Here is a 20,690-nt window from a genome sequence, read left to right as displayed (position 1 = left end):
TTATCAAGATCCCAACGTGCACTGGATGGAAGAAACATCCAGAGCGAAAGAAAAAGCGGATGCCTGGCAAGGAAGGCAACTCTCAATATTTTCGCGCGCTTCTATTTGCAATGTCTTTCTTATTTCGAGGCTGTGGTACCTCAGATATGTGTTGTGTGTCTCACGAACCTCAATTCAGAAAATGCACCGCGTTTTTGGTGTTTTTATATGGGCATCCACATGGGAAAAAACCGCCCGGACGAATTTGTTTATTTCTGTTAAAAGGGGCGGGCTTGGCCTTGCACATCTGTTCTTGCGTCAGGTGGTTTCGCGATTTATATTCCTCCGTGATCAAAAAGATACCTTTTTAAGAACCGTGATGCAAGTGCGATTACAGAGGCTGCTCCCTGAATGGATTGTGTCATGTGAAAACATGCCTGGTACTGTGACTGGCTACCTGCGCGAGGTTGTTTTTTCGTGCAAGTTGCTTGAAGTGCGGTTTTCTTTTGATTACCTTTACAATGTTCCTAGAAAAAAACTGTATAAAGACCTCATTGACGTGATGCTGCCGGTGCCTTTTTACCGGGCATTAAACTGTGGAGTCCCAGGGCAGGACGTTTTGAAAAGAGTTAAGAAGATGCCCGTGAGGCCATCAGCTAAAACATTCATTTTCAAACTTCACTCTAATACGCTCCCTGTTAAAACCTGGCTGAATGAAAAAGGTATCTTCGTCCCATGGACAACAAATTGCCTGTTGTGCAAAAGACCGGAAACAATTGAACACGTTTTCTTACAGTGTTGGGATGCTGTCTTTCTATGGGACGTCCTCCAAAGGACAATTAAAAAGGAGCTTCCATTAACTCCTTACGGTATAAGATTTCTACCAGTGCAGAACGATGATGCACCTTATGAATTAATTATGCTTCTTGGCCTCCATAGTTTGTGGAAAACACGAATGCAGGTGCGTCATGCAGATATAGATACACGATCTTCGCGTGAAAACTTTATTGAAAGTGCTGTTTATATACGTGAAACTTTCATGAGGCAGCAGGATCCGCCACAATGGCATTGTCTCTTTGATGAGTTAGTGCACTTGAAAAGATTTTAGCCACGTACGCGTTAGCTCAAGTGTAGTTGACGTTTTTTATCATGTGTATTTTTGTTTTGTGTTTCACGGTAATAAAGAAAAAAAAACTCGTGGCTGAGTGGCAGCGTCTCCGTCTCACACTCCGGAGACCCTGGTTCGATTCCCATCCAGCCCATCTTGGAAGTTGCTTTTTATTTATGAAGTGCATGCCGGGATTTATCGCTCACGACCAACGCCGCCGACGCCGACGACACCGGTCTTTCTGGGACACGAGCTCCTTAACGCTACCGCGTTGAAAGGGAACCCAAGGGTCGCAGCATGGCGCTGCAGGCGCCAGTGAACAGCAACATCTCCGACCGGCTCCGCGTAACCTATCGGGCAGGCCGACGTGCACTGCTACTGACTTGCGTGCGTCTGCCCAGTCTACACGTGACAGAAACTGGTTCCGCGTGCGCGTGCGCTTTCTAGCTTGCTTGTGCTGTACGTGAGGCCGCTGTGAAACATTTCATTGGTGTGCGCTCATGTGGGTTAGAGAATTGGTATTTTGCGCCTAGCTCGTCAGTCATTTTATTTTTTCGTGAGGGAATAATCACGTCGTATACGATGTGAAAATTAAATGGATACCCTAAACAAGTCTGCGGCACGAATGTTTTTCGCTTTTTCGTGTCATCATACTGTGGATGCTTAGGTCGCCGTCGCTTGCCTCCTCCGTCTTCGTGTACTGGTTGAATTTATTTATTACATTTTGCTTTTTTCTTTCCGTAGTGATGTACTCGCTTTGGCTCCAGGCCCTGACCTAACGTCCCTGATTAGCTCTTCCCATTTTCTGATGTGAAATAAATGCGAAAACGTATTTTGCTGATGTCGTTGCACGTGAATGAACACGGGTAGCTGAAATTTGAAAATGACGTTTCTAGCGTTTGTCCAATTCGAGAAAGTGGTGGTGGGTTGCTCGTCCGCTGCTTTCAGAAAACTCGACGTACGCGATCGCCCGAGTTCGTGCTGTATGAACAACTAAGGACACGGCGTCATTATTCAATAGCGTCCGCAATAAAACGCCCCAGTTGTTGTGGTGGGAAGGCTTGAACCAGATTGCCTGCCTTAGACTGCCTGAGAGTTGTGACGCCTGAACCATCCAAGACACGGCGGCATGGTGCCGCGTGTCGATGAGTGTCAGTATAACAATGTGCGCATTTTTGTTTTCGTGGAGTTGGCTGCGGTAGCTAACTAACCGACAACTGGGACAGCCGTGTCTCTCGAACCATATGCAAAGGCGCCCGCTTGTTCGCTCCTTTAAAAGGGCGCCTCGTCTCCTCATCGACATTCCTGCGCAACGATTAAATAACGTGAGCGATGCGATGTGACCAATCTTGAACAATAACCGCACTTATTTACGAGCCCGTCTTCACAGTTCCCGGGATAGCATCTTGCCGGAAGATGAGTAATGGGCCGAGCACGCCTCTGTTGGGCTATTTCGTTAAGGCTGCGCACAGGACTAAACAGAAGAGATTACAGTGATTAGGTATTATATATTAAGAGTAAATTCTTCACCCAGGGACAGGTGCACAGGGAACAACTTTAAAAACGCTGAAAGGTCTCCGTGTCTGTGCTCATCATAAACCTGTTAACTTCTTTCTGAATTACGGTCCTTCGCTGCTTGCGCGACCGCCGCCCTATGACCGAGTGCCTGAAGCCGACGCCTTACTCAACATCTGGCTGCCCTGTAATCTTAGCCTGTGCATGATGCCTTAATTTATAGTTGTGGTTAGCATATTTACCATATGGGCTACTCTAACAAATCCGAAGGCCTCCAAAACAGTTTTTCCCGCCAACTACAGTCGTTTTTGGATAGTTAATCTCAAGAACTACTACCAGGACATCGCTTCCGTACGCTTAATGCGGCACCACCTTTGCGCGGTCATATCGAAGGGTTGTAAACTCCAGAGCGGCGCTCCTTGCTACCCTATGTGTACGGCAGAACTTTGCATCAAATGCCCCTGCCAGTTTCGCCTTTGAAATTGCACGCGCTGCCGGTTTACAGGTGCGCAGTATGTGCAAACCTATAGTGATTAAAGGGCCGCCGCCACGCTCTCCCTTATTGCTGCGAGCAATGTATCATTCCAGTTGCTTCCCAGTTACAGCCCTACTGCATTTATATTTTACTTGCATATACAATCGTGGTACCTGCCTCGAGTTTAACTGCACAACCAGTAGACGAATGCGTTATCTGAGGCAAGCAACATGCAAGGGAGGCAAGCGCGAAGCATCCCCGCTTTTAGGCAGCCGCGACACCATTTCAAGCATAACAGAACTGCCCAGCGAAGAATATAACCGACACGCGGTGCTGTCGCCGGGTGTCTGCTTCACGCGCCGTGGTCGAGAGCAGAGGAGAGCAGCCTCTGTTGCACGGTCACGAGCGCTGCTGAATTTCGCCGCCAAGGGTGGTTGGTTGGTTGGTTGGTTTGTGGGGTTTAACGTCCCAAAGCGACTTAGGCTATGAGAGCCGCCGTAGTGGAGGACTCCGGAAATTTCGACCCCCTGGGGTTCTTTAACGTGCACTGAAATCGCACAGCACACGGGCGTCTTGCTTTTCATCTCCATCGAAAAGCTGCCGCCGAGGCCGGGATTCGATCCCGCGTCCTTGGGAACAGTACTCGAGCGCCAGGGGTGGTTGGTTGGTTGGTTCTTGGTGATTAACGTCCCAAAGCGACTCAGGCTATGAGAGACGCCGTAGTGGAGTACTCCGGAAATTTCGACCCCCTGGGGTTCTTTAACGTGCATTGACATCGCACAGCATACGGGTGCCTAGCTTTTCGCAGGGGCGGAGCGCATGGTGTAGTCGCGCAGGACCGCAGTCCTGGCCAACACCACTTAGATTACAAGACCTGTGCAAGCTTATGTGACGTCATCGTAGTGAGATCATACTGAAGGTCAGCTTCACCCTACGCGGTTGCGTCTTTTTTCAACGCTGCTCTGGAGCTACCTCTTGAAGTTTTTAGTGCTAGCGCTGAAAAGGGTTATATTTGTGTGACCTTTGTTATCTAATATTGCCAGTCTTTTAAAGTATATGAGAAGTTCGACACAATCCATCTGGCATTTATTCAATGGCAGAAATGAAGTTGGGAGGAAATTTTCACCTTCATTCAGAGTTACTTGAATAAACATTAAAACAGGCACAAAATTCATCTGAGAGCACATTTACTGTTAGATGGATAGATAAAGATAAGAATGGCAGGCAGAGATATTACTCAGAAGAGAGCCTTGACGACACCCAGTGTAGCTTGTCGTGAATAGGAGGTCACTTTCTCGGAAGTGCTGGTCACAAAGCTTTAACGTAAATATGAGAAAAGCTTCTTAAGCTGGGATCAGCGATTTCCATGAGTATATTAACGCAGCGAGCTGCTAACTCGGCTTTAAACCAGTCATTTAATACGGCAACTATGATCATGTGGCCACTAGCGCAATAAAATTGTTTCCATAAAAGAATAATTTAGGTTGCAGAACAATTTGGTTCCGCACTCAAAACAGGGCGAATGCTACTCGATTATTAGTAGCTGTGCAGTCCAAATTGCGTGCTCGATATAGGCATGTCTACGATTTAATACAGCATGCTAAATCAAATAGTGGTGAATGCTAATAGCAGCACAAGTATTAGGAAGCAAACAAGGACGATTTCTTACCACAGTGCACTTCATCGGTAATAAGTTTTTCCACGGCAAAACCTTTGTCCACGCTGCATTTTGAGGCGCGTACGACGGAAACTGTACACTTGCGCTTTGGATGCATTGGCATAGTTAGAGCGCCAGTTTAGCGCACAACAACACCCAGAAATTGTAGATACCTTGCTCGCAAGAGTCTATGCAGCACAGATAAGGAACACAGCAAATATTGGCTGAAAAACACGCGCTCGCAGGCCGAATCGTTCCAGATCGCCTTGCTTATTTATTTATTTATTTTTTATTTATTTATTCAAATACCCACGGGCTCCGATTGGAGTATTATGTGAGGGGGGTTGCATAAACGGGGTGCGAAACAGAAGCATGTAGAAGATGGTTATTTTAACATCGTTATTTTCAAACGTTAACAATATACAATGGCAAACACAAGAAAAGAGAACAAAATTTGAAAAGCACACTATAGAACACACTTCAGTAACAGCACACTTCAGAACAAAATGTTGCCTATTTTTTCTTTGAAAATAACATAATCTGAAGTGTGAACAATGTTATCAGGAAGACTATTCCAATAAATGATGGCACGGGGCAGGGCTGATGAGTTGAATGCAGTGGTTCTTCCCGAAAGGCGTTTAAAACTGAGGTGATTATGCAATCGGTGAGATGTGCGGGCCGGTTTTGTGAGAGATATAAACAATTTTATGGAAGAGACAGATAAGTGCTATTGTTCTGCGAGATTCTAAGGATGGAAAGGATAACGACGCCTTAATGTTAGTTATACTGGAATGTCGGCAATAGTTGCAAGAAATGAAACGAGCGGCACGATTTTGTACGCGCTCTAGGGAATTAAGCAATGTTGGTGGGGTGACCAAATGGAAGATGCGTATTCAAGTTCAGGGCGAACAAATGTTTGATATGCCAACTGCCGCGTGGAAGAAGGTGCACCTCCGAGGTTACGTTTTAAAAAACCTAATGTACGGTTAGCTTTGGCAGTAATTTTTTCTATGTGGGTCTTCCATGAGAGATTTGGCAAAAAGTGCACGCCAAGGTACTTGTATGATGACGCAAGGGTGACTGGACTGTGATTAAGCCAGTAAGTGAAACGGTGAATAGTCTGTTTACGGCTAAATGTCATTAAATGGCATTTAACAGTGTTATGGGACATTTGCCATGATGCGCACCAGTTATTAAAGCGGTGTAAATCTTCTTGAAGGACGATGTGGTCATTAGCAGAGCGGATTTTGCGATAAATGACGCAATCGTCAGCAAACAATCTGAGTGTTGAGGTGATGCTTAACGTATAGGTCATTGTTGAAAATTAGAAACAGTAAAGGGCCTATTACACTACCTTGCGGTACGCCTGATGCTACATCAATTAGAGGGGACGAATTGTTATCAACAGAAGTGAATTGTTTACGAAATGATAAAAAGTTTCTTATCCAAGAAATTGTTAATGAATCAAGGTGCAAGGATGAGAGTTTCGCGATTAAACGACAGTGTGGAACGCGGCCGAAGGCTTTAGCATAGTCGAGGAACATACAGTCGATTTGAAGATTTTCGTCCATACCGTGAAGCAGCTCATTAGTAAACTTGAGTAGTTGTGTCTCTTGCTTGTGTTATGCTTGCATTCGGCGCCGCCGATCTGTCCCCAAATCTCACTGTTGTGACGTAGGACAAGTGGAAAGGGGGACTTGCGCTGGCTTTCTCTTAGTCTAGGCGGTGTTGCTCTGGGCCAAAGCTAGCGCGTGCTCGCGCATGGGTTCGGCCAGACGCTTTCATCAGTAACATATAGGCCTGATTGCTGATTGCGTCCCTCTTTGATTCCGCCATATCTTTTCGTAAGGAAACCCGGGAACCAGTGCTGGGCAAGATACTTCAAAAAAGTATCTTCGATACCGATACTCAATACCCTGAAAAATTGTATTTTCGATGCCGATACAGGATACAGAACTGAAATCGGGTTTCGATACGGATACTCGGTACTGTATCGTAGATACTTCGATATCTCACTGAAATTCCAGCATAATAAAGGTGATAATACGATTAGCGACATCAGAAAACTGTACCGTGTTTTCTAGAACCTTTACAGCACTCCTATAGCGTAGTTTTTATGAAAGGGCTTAAACGAATACGCCAGCACGTAGTTATTGAAGCTCCTCTGTTTACTAGCTGTCCTTGCCAGAAGTTCATACTGAATTGAAGCCATGGTTGCAATGAAGCGATTGCTTCCACAACAAACCTAGCGAAATATTTCTTTAAAAGAATGCTGTTCATGCGAACCGACCTATGAGCACTCGGCTATGCATTAAATACATTTGAATTTTTTTTTGTTTATTTTTTCGCTTTTCATATCATACGACACGTTACTTACCCGGTGGCTTCTGCGTAAATTTCCGTGCTAAAACGTTCAGCCCGACTGCGTTTGGAGAACTGAGTTATATTGCCATTAGTGCGATAAAAACCTTTGAAGCTCTGCATATTGTTAAAGGTTGAGGGAAAACAAGAGGAGACGAGCCAGGGAAGAGCACAATGTGGGCGTGCTAAAAGTGACAAAAATGAGAAAAGCCTCTCTACATACGCATCATGAGCTCACTGCAATGTTGTATTAGATGAAGATGCTTTTTTATTAGCGTGTAAGAGTGAACCATAGCCGCGTTGACACAAGCATCCTGGAGGTCATTAGGAAACTCGATGTTCACTACCGTCCTGGAGAACTACGGCTGGTTGTGGATAAAAAATGGAAGTGCTTTTTAACAGAAAGTGGCTAATATGGTGTCAATCAATTCGCATATTTGAAAATGTACAATTTTTTTAAAGATAGAAATACCTCTACAAGATTTATTCAAGCTTTGCTTAAACATTTTTTTCAAAACAAAATGTTTGACAACGTATAGTTTCTTTTTTGAACTGTGCTGGAAATTTTCATTCATAGCTTTTATGTCATCTATATCAAAAACCCTTAGACGTAATATCTTTTCCAGAAAAACAGTCCAGCGGAAGCCTCTTCCCTGTTCAGTTACAAAGAATGGATTTGTTTGCTGTCAAACGCAGTGAACAAGAAGAAAGGCGGTTAGCCGACAGCATCGTGGCGGACTGAGGCCTTAGAAGATTATGTTCTTGCCGCCATGTAGAGCTGGCACGCTGAGCCCAGGGGCTTGGGGAAGGGTCGCGCAAAAGTTACTGCGTCCGGCAGCACTCTCAGGACGCTGCTTGACGAGAACCAGTGCCGCAAAGACGAACGGACGGACCGACGGAAGGGGGGTGGGGGATTATGGCAGAGGGTGGAAAGAGCGGGTACAGCAGTGTGCGTGACCCCTACTGCATGTTCGCCTTGTGTTTCCGCTTTGTCCGTATCTTTCTGCGTGTCTGTTAACGGCTTAGCATATTCGTGTGACGCACTCGGTGCTCAAATGTAAAGCACCTCGCGAGCACCTACTCACCATTGCCACCTTCAGGTTTAAAGAAAGGGAATCTGCAAATATTGTTAACATTGAGCGCCGGACCATAAGTAGGGAACTCACGCGGTACAACAAGCCGAGCTGCCTCAGGGCCTGTACTGCCGTCCGAGAGAGTGCCGTCAACCAAAACTCTCGCAGCGGTTTCAATATTTGAAGTTTTTTTTTAGCATCGAGTATCTTCAAAATACACGATACTTTAAAAATATATTTTCGATACCGATACTCCGATACTTTCATTTTCAACATACGATACTAGTACCGGTACACAAAATGTATCTAAAGATAGATTTAGTGGCAGCAGTTTAAACTGCCGAGCTTAAGGGCACTGATTTATATACTGCAGAAAAGTAGTGGTGCACCTACCAGAAACTGTGCGGAGGTGCTATTGTCGTACTCTTTGTACGGGTTGGTGAGCGTGGTGCGCTCATCCGTGTGTCTCACGTAGCTGGTCTTGAAGCTCGCAAAGTCCACCAACCTGCACGCAAGCAATACACGATATTGCTAGCAACGTCCTATTTATGCGTTCTTTGCATGAACCCGCTTGACATCGAAACTTTGCTTTTATATTGAAAACAGTAGTTGCCACAATCGATCCAGCAAAAATGAGCAGAAAATGACAATCGAACAACAATAACGGCAGAAAATAAAGACAAATCAGCGGGAAATCCTAAAAGGAAAGATTAACAGCGCAACAAAAAGACACTCACAAATAGGCACAAATAGACGCACAGGACAGGCGCTGTCACTCCAACTTCTTTCTCGAAACACCACCACATACAAACTTCTTGAACAGCCAAATGCTCTAACAGAGTCAGCAACATATGCATAGCAATTTAGGCCCACCCTACCTTACCAAAATTCAAATGTCGACTAACTGAGTATTTGGTTATTCAAGAAGAATTTTGTATGTGCTGATGTTTCGAGAAAGAAGTTGCAGTGTCAGTGCCTGTCCTGTGCGTCTATGTGTGCCTATTTGTGAGTGTCTTTTTGTTAAGCTGTTACTCTGTCCTTTTATGCACAATTCACCAACTAACCCAGCAGTCAATTTTAATTGGAAAATCCTAATTTTTCTGCACTGATCTTCCGCACAATAGACGGCTTCTGATTACGTGTCAGAAAATAGGTTCCCTCTCACTCCTTGCCTATTCTGTACTTCCAGCCACAGTGTGTCCCAAGCTGTATTGGATGCAGTATAAAAGCGATAAAGTTCAATTCTTAGTTTTTCGCCACAAGACGTGATAAGCTGAGCAATGGCGCATCAAAAAAAAAAAAACGTTAAGTAATGCTTTCTTTTCGCATTAGCGTATATGTATTGCGTACTGCATTTGAGATACCAAGAAATACAGCATTCATTGTAGTGACGTAAACATTGCCCGCAAGGTGTTCGGGAGTGAGCGTCCGCAGCCTCGTCGCCCATTCACAGCTTGTTTATATGTTCATAGAATTTCTCAGCCTTCTTCGAAAAATTGATCTTAGGAGTCGTTTGCTTCTGTATCAGTTCAGTGCAGCTTAGATTCATATGTTTCTTTACACTGAATAAGCAGAGCAGCTTCATCCGCTGAAACTAAGTAAAAAAAATCAAGAACCTAAATATAGTTTTTACTTGTATCCGTCTTTTCTCTGACAGTTGTTCCTGCTTTGACAAATGCTGCAACGGCGGTATCAGTAGAGAATAACTAGAGAGGCTTTACCCATGCGAAAGGCATTCGTGTTATTTCGTACTTAAGAATCTTCAGCAGATCGCTCTCCACGGCCTTCTGCGTGCGGTCGATGCCGATGGTGAGCAGATACCGCCGTTTGAACGAGTCACGGAGGGCCTGCAGAACGAAATGCAAAACTAAACCAATAGAAACTAAGCTTCAAACTCTTAACCCTTCTCGCCCAATGATAGAACGTGCTTTTATTTATGACACTAGTACAGTATATAAATGAAACCGCATGAAAACAATGCCTCAAATGAGGCATACTAAAGTAATTTACTTTTTGAGATGGTGTTAAAGCGAGAAATCAGTTCCGTAATGATTTTACATAACAGATAACATTACACAGACGAAAGTGGGAATTTCAGATCGGACCGGCGACGTGTTTGTAGCGAATAAATCAAGCAAATCATCTCACATTATTCAACTCAGTTATATTTCATTATTTGTACTACCATTGATCTAACACCATTCGATCCAACTTGCATTGAGAAACTCATGCTTTTTTTGTGCAAAATTAAATTATAATGCACCGCATACACTCATGACGTGTTTGAACTAAAGATTTATTAGCCAGTGGTAGGTACTGCTCCCAAAAATTATCCAAACCAACATTTTAACCGCGGTCTGCTGGCCTTTAGAAGATTCGAGTCAATCTACTCCTGGCCCCGCTCTCTCGTCAAACCCTTGAGATGCCCTTCCATCGTGTGCCCACTGGCATTTACTGCTGACGACGTGAAAATGGCGACATCGCTGATGGCTTTTTCGATCAATAATGCTAGTGAAGATTTCACTTTGACAGCTTGGCCTAACGTTATAGTACTCAGTAGGGCAATGTTCGAGAGCAGCAGTTGAGGTATTCGAATCATATTGCTACGCGTTACGTCATTACTCGCGCGATCCCGACTAGCTGCGCTACAGACGTCGCTGCTTACCTCCTCCACGAAGTGATACTACAACACGGTGCCCCTCGTTGACTACTCACGGATCGTGGTCACTGCTTCCTCTCCAGAGTGGTTGACGAGCTACTTCGTGTGCACCGTCCGCCACAAATTTACCACCGCCTATCATCCTCAGACCAACGGCCTCACAGAACGCCTCAATCGTACGCTCACAGATATGTTATCAATGTATGTCTCCGGCGACCATCGGGTTTGGGACATTATACTACTTTTTTGTAACATTCGCCCACAACTCTTCTCGGCATGATGCCACTGCCTACTCTCCCTTTTATCTGCTTTTTGGACGACACCCATTCCTCCCCTTTGATATATAGCTACCCGCTACTAACGCAGCCACTAGTACTTACGCTCGTGATGCCATCTCCCGCGCTAATGATGCTCGCCGCATTGCTCGAGACAGACGATTGGCCTCCCAAGCCTCCCAGCAATCCTGTTATAACAGTCGCCACCGCGATGTGCACTACGCTCCAGGCTCTCTCGTTCTGCTCTGGCTCCCATCCCGCAAGGTGGGCTTATGCGAAAAACTTCTACCACGCTACACAGGTCCCTACCGTATCTTGCACCGAGTCACCGATGTCACATATGAAATCGAACCTCTGAACACGAAGTCGTCTGCACCACGAGCTTCGGACATTGTGCATGTGACACGACTCAAGCCATATTATTCACGCCCGGCTTCGTTTACTTAGAACACACCGGGACTGTGCTTCCGCTGTCCCATGCTGGCATTCAGAAAGTGAAGAACGAAGTGTCTGGTTGGGTGAACGAAGACGACGTTGAGGGTTGAGTTGAGCCGTTAAGCAGTGCCCATCGATTCCGGAGTTGTGTTGCCCATTGGTGCGGGATTTCCACTCGTAACGATATGCGACAGCGTAGAGAACACGCAGTGCGGAATCGCGGATGTGTAGGGCCTCAGTCTCGCCGGAGTGTTTTCTGCACTAGTGGCGTGTTATTCGATAGATGCCTTTCTTCCCATTTGGCTGCAATGGGCTCCCAGTTATCTACTACTAACCTCACCGTCAGAGCGCGGATGGTGTACACTGTGCTAGTATATAAGCATGCAGTGCTTTTTTTTATTTACGCAGGCAAGCTTGGTCAGACTGTTATCGAAGCAAACACTTCTGCTGGAGAGTTTTGTATGCTAATGGCCGCAGTTAAGACTTAAAGGGACAGAACACTGGAATTTAGGTTTCCAATTTGTTTTGGCGCAATGGAAGGGTTGATGTCTAAAACGTTCGATTTCGTAGCAGTTTTGGTAGAAACGCTCTAGAAAAGTTTTACCGAGAATTTTTAGATCAGTGCATGCGCCCGTTTTTATGTAATTCGATGCTGAAAACCATGAGCAGCGACCGCAATGACGACTGGTAGTCGACCAAAAAGACATACCGAAAACAAATATAAATTTCACTCCCTTGACAGTAATTCGACACTTTTTTGCTTAGAGTACCGTCCTTTTCACATTCAAAGCTCTTACGGCACAATAACGCACGCCTCGTCGAAGAAAGTTTTTGTGGGCACTATCATCGTTTCATTCACAGAATTTCAAACACTGTGGTGCCATCTAGTGACAAATCCTGAAAACATTCCTCTCGCGGTGCGAAAGGAGGGCTGGTTTTTATTTAAGGACGCAGTGTAGAGAGCGCAAAAAATAATAAATAATGACAAGCACTTCTAGAAAAAAAGACAGCGGTGTGGACTTACTGCAATCAGCGATATTTTGCTGATATGTCGTCACGGGGGGTACTACACCGAAAGTAATAGGGTTTCACTGCTAGATAGCGCCTCAGTTGTTTTATGCTATTTTCAATGGCAAATTAAAATGGTAAAGCCTCTTTTCTTTGATATTTTAGTACTCGATCTGTACTAAATGAGGCAAGGTCTTTTCGTCTCCACCATTTCCTCATGACACATTTTGGCCAATGTTCTGTCCCTAATGCTAATGGCCGCTCTTCAGATTTAAGCATAGTGACGCGTAAAAAGAATTAGCATAGATGACTGATGAATGGAGCGGCCATAAAGAGAAATACTAATTTTTTGTTCACCGCTGGCTGTAATCTGCTGAACCATAATCTAGGTCCCGGTTGAGGATTATGACTGGCCTGATCCTGTTGTTCACGACGCCTTCATGGCCCGCAACGCAATAAATTCCAATCCCTTGCTCCGGTGGATGGTGACATCTGCTTTTTTTTTTTTTTTGCTCACCACTGTATCGTCCATTGCCAGAACCAAACTATACAAGAAGAGACAGATACTGTACTTCTGCTGTTTTCCGTTTGGAGGCGCCCGCAATGTTTCAATTAGATCATCTTATTCGAAACTTGTCAGTTAAACATTAAGCAGGTGTTTAGGAAGTGAGAGGAAATCTCGGTGGTAGAACTCTACCGTCTAACATTGTTTTCCTTGCTTTTGTCTCGTATTAGGGAAGAAACGTCGAGAACACTAAACCTTTGTAAAATACAGGAATGGCAGACGCTTCACTTGCTAATTTGGTAAGCGATTGGTCAAACATTTGTTTAAGTAACCAATTTTTTCTACCATGAACCGATAAATATGAGCCAATAATACTTCGAGAGCAAGTTGCATCGTTTTATTCGGATGCAGCCTTCCATAACCGAACATTGCTAAATGGAGCTGACAATTTCCGCTCTAAAATAAAGTGTCTTGAGGTGTGAGGTACCGTGATGATGTGGGTGATGTTCTGGACGTTTCTGGGCAGCAGATCGAGCCCGGCCAAGTGCAGCCCGTCGACGCCACTGCGTTCGAGCCATACGCGGGCGTCGGAGGCGAGCTTCTGCGCAGGCCAGCCGGTGCGGAGCATCGCCTTCAGCTCCACCGAAAGCAGGAGGCGCACGTCGCCCGCCGTCTCACGCACATGCAGGAACTTCTTGAACGCGCCTGCGCAGGGAGTGCAGCGTAGCCATGGTTACAAATCTCGTCTCTCGACTTTTTGGCAATGAATTTAAAGCTACACACGGAATAACTGAGACAGGAGCCCCGACTGGGGCGCACTGCAATCCACTCCAAAGGCCCATAATGCCGCATTGGCATTTCTCGCTACTCTATCCCTCTATTCCCTTCTCTCGGCGACACGCTATCGCACGGGATATTCCTATTTTACTTCAAAACGAAATGCGCTGGCAATATTTAAAATAGATTTGTAGCCTGCGACACAGGAAGATATATTAATTGATTTGTGCACATACCAGCCTGAGAAGTCTTTGTTAGGCTGTGTGAGGCCGCTTGAGACCACTAGTAGGGAAAGCGGAAAGGAAGGAATGAAGTCATTAAGCCACTCTAAATTGGGATCGTTCCAGGCAAATGCGTGTTTTCTTAGCCTGACCCAGGGAATGGGCGCAAAAAAAAAATGTACGGAAAATTCTTCGGTCACCGTAACAGTGGTGCGGGCAGGAAGTTAATTGCTTCCTCCTCGCCAGTTATGCGCCGCCAAAGGTGTTCTGTCGCACGCTGTCCCCTTTCACTACCCTCCCGCCTGCGTGGGTTGCTTGCGTTAGCATGGCCCGGAACAAAGCTGGGGTGGAGTTATTTCTATATGAGCAAAAAATGCTTGGCTTGGCTGAAGTATACTACTAATTCATAAAGCTGTTTGAAAGTTAAAATTAAAAAAAAAAAATAGAGCCACATTTGGTGCCTGGAGAATTTAAAGACAGTTTTGCTTGCCCATATCCGACATTTTTTAAAAATATTTTCTGTCTTAACTTCGACATCTTGATAAGCTGGAAGATGTGCAAGCTGTTTGTATGTCACCGCCATAAACTTGGTAGTTAATGGACATTTTATAATGAAACTCGTGCTTAAAATACATCTTTGAAGTGCACCCTTCTCCTGAATGAAGTTTCATGAGAGGATTGAACGCAAGCTAAGTTGAAATGAAAGTCTTCCATGAAGTTAAATATCTTTCCACGAACATCTAGTTGTGCCCAATCTTGCATACGAATGCAGAGTTTCCACATATGAAAGATAACTGAACAAGCGTTAAGGGAAAACCTCAATTCCAAGCAAAGCCAATGTCTCGACAAGGCGACTTTGTTTCTTCCGCGCAGAGAGATTTTTACTGACAGGGTTGTCATACAGTATACAGCTTCAGTTGCATATAAATTTAAATGAAACTAATTATTCAATCTCCAGTCAGGATATAAATCTCTAAAGGTTGGAAAATACAAGAAGGGATTTCTAATACTTAAATTTAGAACATTGCTAAAAGGCATAAAAACGTCGACTGAAAATTACAGTACCTTAAATATATTTCCTCTGCACCAAAAAGTCTGGAATGAGATGACGTATTGCAAGGGTAGTACAATTCATTGCAATTGTGCGCCCCTTTCCTAAAACATAAGCCTCGTGGTGTTTTAAAACCCTTCTTACGCTTCTCAGTTTAGTTCCCCTGTAGTGAGGAAAACGATGCAGTGATAGCTTTGTGTGGGTAGTGAGGGACGAAGAGGTATAGGCGGATAGTGAGCGCTCGGTTGGACACACTGCGCTTAGCGCTCAGACCATCGGCCACAGTAAACAACCCTTTTACAAACCCTTCAATTCATTTCTTCTCATATAATGTCCTGCTTAGAAGGTATTGCTTACTCTTATCCGTTATTACCTTTTTTTTTTAATGCGAAAGCCTTTTTAGGCTCATTGTAAATATCTCGCGTCTGCGAGATTTGTCCGCACGATTCCCCGAGATTTGCTCGCAAGAGGCTACAGCGAAATTCTGCGAGATACCGCGAGATGTGTCAGTGAGACGTCATAATAGGTCTTGATGGCGACATAATTTCCCCTTTCTTGAAGCTAGGCCTTCATTCACGTATGTCGATGAGAAGAGTTTCGAGACACCGATATCGCTGACGGCGAATCCAAAGAAAAAATTAAAGCAAAAGTTCAATCCTGCTATTTATTATTCGTCCATCCTTCATTTTGTCTAACATTCTTAGCCTTAATTTGCTCGTACTTCCCCACTTCCGGGAAGCTGTTTTCAAGTATTCAAACCAATTCCGGAAAGCTCTTGGCAAGTATTTTGCTGCAGCTCTGTTCGTATTAGGTCTCTTTGGAATGCCTTTTCCCTTCCAAGAGACAAGTGTAAGCATCAAACCTGGATCAGATACCGATTCATCATTGACCACGGATTGTACTTTCCCTTCTCCTGCCTCCTCTTTGATTTTTTAGGTGACAGAAGCATACCGGTTCCAGTTTCATAGAATTTCATAGCGAATGAGACGTTCTTTCATTACTTAACCTGCTCATCTACCTCCAAATCCCTCCCTTCCTCGCTTTCTTTATACGAAAAAAGAGCACATAAATCCAGCCAGAGATGACCGCTCTTTCCTGACAAAAACAAGCACCTCTTAAATAAACAGTGGCTTGGCTTGCGAACTGAGGCTGTCTAGTTATATATTCGAGCCATCGTTTTCCTCTCATATTTCCAGTCTTCAGATATAAGGTAGAAAGCTTTTTTGCATTTCAGAAAAGACGAGCTGGGAAACTGTCGACCACGTATTGTTTTTTTTTTTTTTAGCCAGACTGGTGAACTTCAAAACTCTCGCGGGATTCCTGTGTAAATATCAGTCGAATATTCCGGAGCCTTTCGAAGGATTTGGCGAGGCAGACTGTGCGCGTTGTTTGTGTATTACTACAGCTAGTTGCCAGCTTTCCATGTTTGAGAACAGGTACAATTATAGATTTTTACAAGCCTCCAAAATTTTTTCTGTCATCTGTATTTTACTAAAGACTTTAAGAAGAGCTGTTCAGCATGTTTGCAATGATGCGCTGCCAGCCAGTAATAGATCTCATGAGGTCCACGCGTACTCTGTTTACCGCGGACAGTACTCTATTGAGAAAAACTTCTAGCTGGCCGACTTTGTAAATAAAGCAATCGGCCGTTAGGTGCAGCTTCCAATGACGCTGTCCTTTTCAGAATAACTTTTGTTCGATGCGTTGAAGTGATTAGTTCGAGTAAATGGTCGCTATCAAAGGGATTATATAAAATATCTCATATCAAACTGCTGTCGCTTGAGGGTGAATTTAAATCGGTCATTTTCCATGAGCTCGGTGAGATGTACGTAGGTTACCAGTGTTAAGCAAACCAAGATTTTTTACTTAATATAAAATTCTCGATTCCTTTGCCTCGACTGTCCCTTTTCTAACTTGCGCAGAATTAGAATTGGCATTAAACTCTCCCACTATAAAGAACTGCTCCAGCAGCAGGATTAGAAGATCTAAATAATGTGCTGTAACTATAATGCGCAGTCGAGATGTATTGAACAACTTTATTGATCTGAATATACAATATATGGCGGCTGCCACCTCTCCTAATTTAGATTTGAATTGATGTTCCAAGTTTCGGATACAGTTTTAAACTATGATCATACCCCCCTGGAGAGCGTGCTCGCTGCTCTCGGTCACGGCGAAAGATTTGCTGTTCTTACGATGTTCGTTAGGTTGTGACGGTGTTCATCTTCTACAAACATAAAACAACAAGTGAGTGCATTGCTAATATGTCTTTCTTTAACATTACTTAGCTTACTGGGGTGTCCCCAAAATTCCATTGTATTTCTGTTTTCCAAACAGGGCAGGTGCCAGAATATACAGAGCGGCTGCCCTCAGAGTTTATACAAAGGTGAGGTTAGACATCAGTTATCTCGGGAAAAGTACATTTGGATCAAGTTATTCGGCTTCGAAAGCACCGTGCGCCATAGCCATACTTCTGACAGTTGAAACAGTGTAGTGGGTCCGCGGGTAAGGGGTATGCGGTCGGAAGCTCATTCTTGTGTACCCTAATTCCACAGGGCTATAGGGAGCATGCTCGATACGAAGGTAAGGACCAGGCGCTAAGTTTTTATTTCTTTGCTGTCCCTGCATATCTTGATTAGGTAAACATTGGTCAAATTATGCTATTTTAGCCCGTTAAAAAGATCTTCGATTAGTACTTTAGGCCATTATCAGAAATGACATCACGAACAGTGTTTAGTAATCTGAGGGGTCTAATGATAACGACAATGACGAAATGCCCCGATTCCAGATAGTTATTTTTTTTTGCATTCGCTGCGGTAAAGCAATATACAAAGAGGTCTCTATTACTAGCTGGCTTCTTCATAATTTACCATTGCCCTATAGTGTCAGCTACCACCTAAGATCTTTGAGCCAATGAACGGCGAGATTTGTCCCGAGTTTTTCAGCAAGTTGACCAGTGATCACGTGGATGCTTGGAAACGTGTTTTTATCTTTGAAAAGGTACAGCGCAGGGAATCAGGAGTGCACCCATATCAAATCAGCACGATTTGTTGAAAGTTCAGAGCAAGCCAGCAGAAAGATATGTTCTTGAGTGGTAGACAACCACCACTAGGCCCAACATGGGGAGAAACATGAACTTGCAAGAAAGTCCTGCTGGCTTCAGCCATATCCTGACTGAAACCGAAATGGTGTAAAGCAAGGTGGTCATCCATAGGTCACCCCTCGCCGCAAGGAAAAACGGGAACAATTAAGAAAGGAATAGGAGAGGAAAGTGAAAGGCCAAGGGGAGGGCAGGAAAATGTGACTGTATTGAGACGCGCGGTATTGAGGCAATAACGCAGTTACCAAACTTCAAACGTCAAAGACTCTCTATTCGCTCCGTGTATTGAGACATAATTTTAAGGTTATTTACCTTGGAATCCTAGTTACCTTTAGCTTTACTGTCTGAGCCCGTAAATATAGTATATGAGTGGACCAAATCTTCAGTCCAAACAACTGTTGAAGCAGACAGAGTGATGCGTAGTGAACAACCACTCCACATAACTGAGTGACGGGAAGGCACCTGACTGAGGGCTGCACTAAATTTCACGTTGCTTTACACACGTATACGATTTCCTCTGCTAATGACAAAGGCACAGTTGGATCTCTCATCACGAAGATTGTCGTCGCAGCGTGGGCAGTGAGAAAAGTATGTCATTCAAGGTCAAAAGTTCTGGAGTCAAACATTTTTCTCGTCAGCAGTAAAATGGAGCCTTCAAGCCATTATTAAAGGTCAAATGGCACTTAAAATGCTAGGCAATGATTTGTTATCACAGCAAGAAACAGTCGCATAGCATTTCATGGCCCCATAGTCTTTACTGACGCCAAGAAGGCTTCGCTTTGCGGCTGAAATAGAAAACCCGTTGGCTTCTGTACTTTGGACCAAGAATTAACGTACTCTACTCAGTGCCCTGTGTGCCACATCGTAGCATGGATTTCCTTTTCGTCTGAATAGTGTACGAGTGTTGTGACCTCACACTGATGTTGCCAAATGCGGCCGTCAATTTTTCAGTAAGATGGAGAATCTTTTCTGCGCTTTCGCCCTAGAAAACCTAACTCGTACACTCATTTGCAGCACTTCAATTGTTTCATCGAAACTTCAGCTGTATAATTCTGCTGCTGAAGTTCGTTCTGCACTTCAAGACAAGCTCCGAGCCTTGATGTAAAAAAAGGCCACAATGTCCTCGTAGACTCTGTTGACAAATATAATGCCGCAGAAATTAATGGTTGTCATAGTAGACAGCTACCTGATGATGTTATAGCTGCAACCTTAACTGACATAGGAACACACATGGTCCAGGTACTGTTTAGGAGTAGGTGTTCTTATTGGAACCAAGAATTAGATGATGCTTCATATATAACTACAACGTTTTTGCCCTTATACAGGAGGACGTTGCAGAGTTTCAGAACAAATGCAGGCCGTAGGTAATGTTGCATGAAATGATCGCGGGCACCTGGGTCGTAGTTGTAGAGCACGTCATTGCCGCGTGGCGAGTGCGGCTCCGGCCGGCTGGGCACGCTGGCGTAGATGAAGTGAGAGCACACGCCATACGGGTAGATACCCGCCCGGTACCGCGGAGAGAACCGGCACAGCAGGTTGGCGTTGGACGACGCTGCTGGAACGTTATCGCGCGGATATTGAAAGGATACGTGATGAATTTTAAAACAACTCTGAGGCAACATTTGCAGGGTGTACACTCAATAAATATGCATTGTACTCCCTAGTCAAACGAGTAATAATTGGTATCAAACCTATTTTTAAATTACACCCACTTGTGAGGCACCATTAGGTGTACACTTGCCTGAGTACTTGCTCGGCGCGTTCTCTGTACACGAGAAAAAGAAGAAAGCGATAGTTTTATTCGCACTTTAATGAAACATGCGCTTACAGGTAGTAACAGACTATATCTGTGAGCATTCCCGAAATGCGGCAACATAACCGACAGTTCAGCGAGCTCTAGGGAGGGTACCAATGCAACTCTGTAGAAGCCGACGTGCAATAATGAGCAATCACGTGACTGTAACGCCCTCGCTCAAGCCAATTTGGTGTCCATTCGTGCGACTAAAGGACGCAGTGTTAGTTATCTCGCTCTGAAAACGGAACGAAAAATCTTAAAATCTTGACTACTCGTCTGACTTGATGCTCGACCTGTGTATTCTGTATAGAGTGACCTTATATCAAAGCTCTCTGTTCCCCGTGCAGCCAGCGCTCTCTTCAGACGTCTGTTTTGACGTTTACTTACGTTTGTCGCTGGCACTGTCCTCGAAGGCCTTCCTTATCGCCGCCATGCTTTCTTCCTGGGCGTCTGCGAGTTAATGAATGTTAATGAATTTGATGAATGTTAAAGTGTGTAATGAATTTCAGGCAAGGTGGCCACATTAGCGAACTCACTTTTAAATCAAGAATGAACCGGCAGGCTCAGACCATTAGGTAAGAATGAACACAGTTATTTTTTTTTATTTACCCTTAAGGCCTTTTCGCGTTAGTTGTCTTGTTCATGAGATGTACAAACCGAATAAACAACAAAGCAGTTGTGGGACACAAAGAAAAA

At 44.4% G+C, this 20,690-nt stretch overlaps 1 protein-coding gene across 1 annotated transcript in view; it reads right to left on the bottom strand.

The window, feature by feature from the left end:
* Window positions 1–20,427, bottom strand: part of LOC146180671 (chitinase-3-like protein 1) — a 38,048-nt gene extending 17,621 nt beyond the window's left edge. Inside the window, exons 1-6 of the mRNA XM_084577818.1 lie at window positions 20,382–20,427; window positions 19,941–19,964; window positions 19,593–19,751; window positions 13,538–13,755; window positions 9,921–10,015; window positions 8,562–8,673 (exon numbers count right to left, since the gene is read on the bottom strand). Of these exons, the coding sequence (XP_084433944.1) occupies window positions 8,562–8,673; window positions 9,921–10,015; window positions 13,538–13,755; window positions 19,593–19,751; window positions 19,941–19,964; window positions 20,382–20,427 (654 nt within the window). The remainder of the gene's footprint in view (window positions 1–8,561; window positions 8,674–9,920; window positions 10,016–13,537; window positions 13,756–19,592; window positions 19,752–19,940; window positions 19,965–20,381) is intronic.
* Between the last annotated feature and the right edge of the window lie 263 nt (window positions 20,428–20,690).

Source organism: Amblyomma maculatum, chromosome 8 (genome assembly GCF_055883805.1).
Source record: "Amblyomma maculatum isolate TAMU_Amacu chromosome 8, ASM5588380v1, whole genome shotgun sequence".
NCBI classification, from domain to species: Eukaryota; Metazoa; Arthropoda; class Arachnida; order Ixodida; family Ixodidae; genus Amblyomma; species Amblyomma maculatum.
Note: the sequence above shows the minus strand (reverse complement) of the source record. Positions and strands in the feature narration are given on the sequence as shown.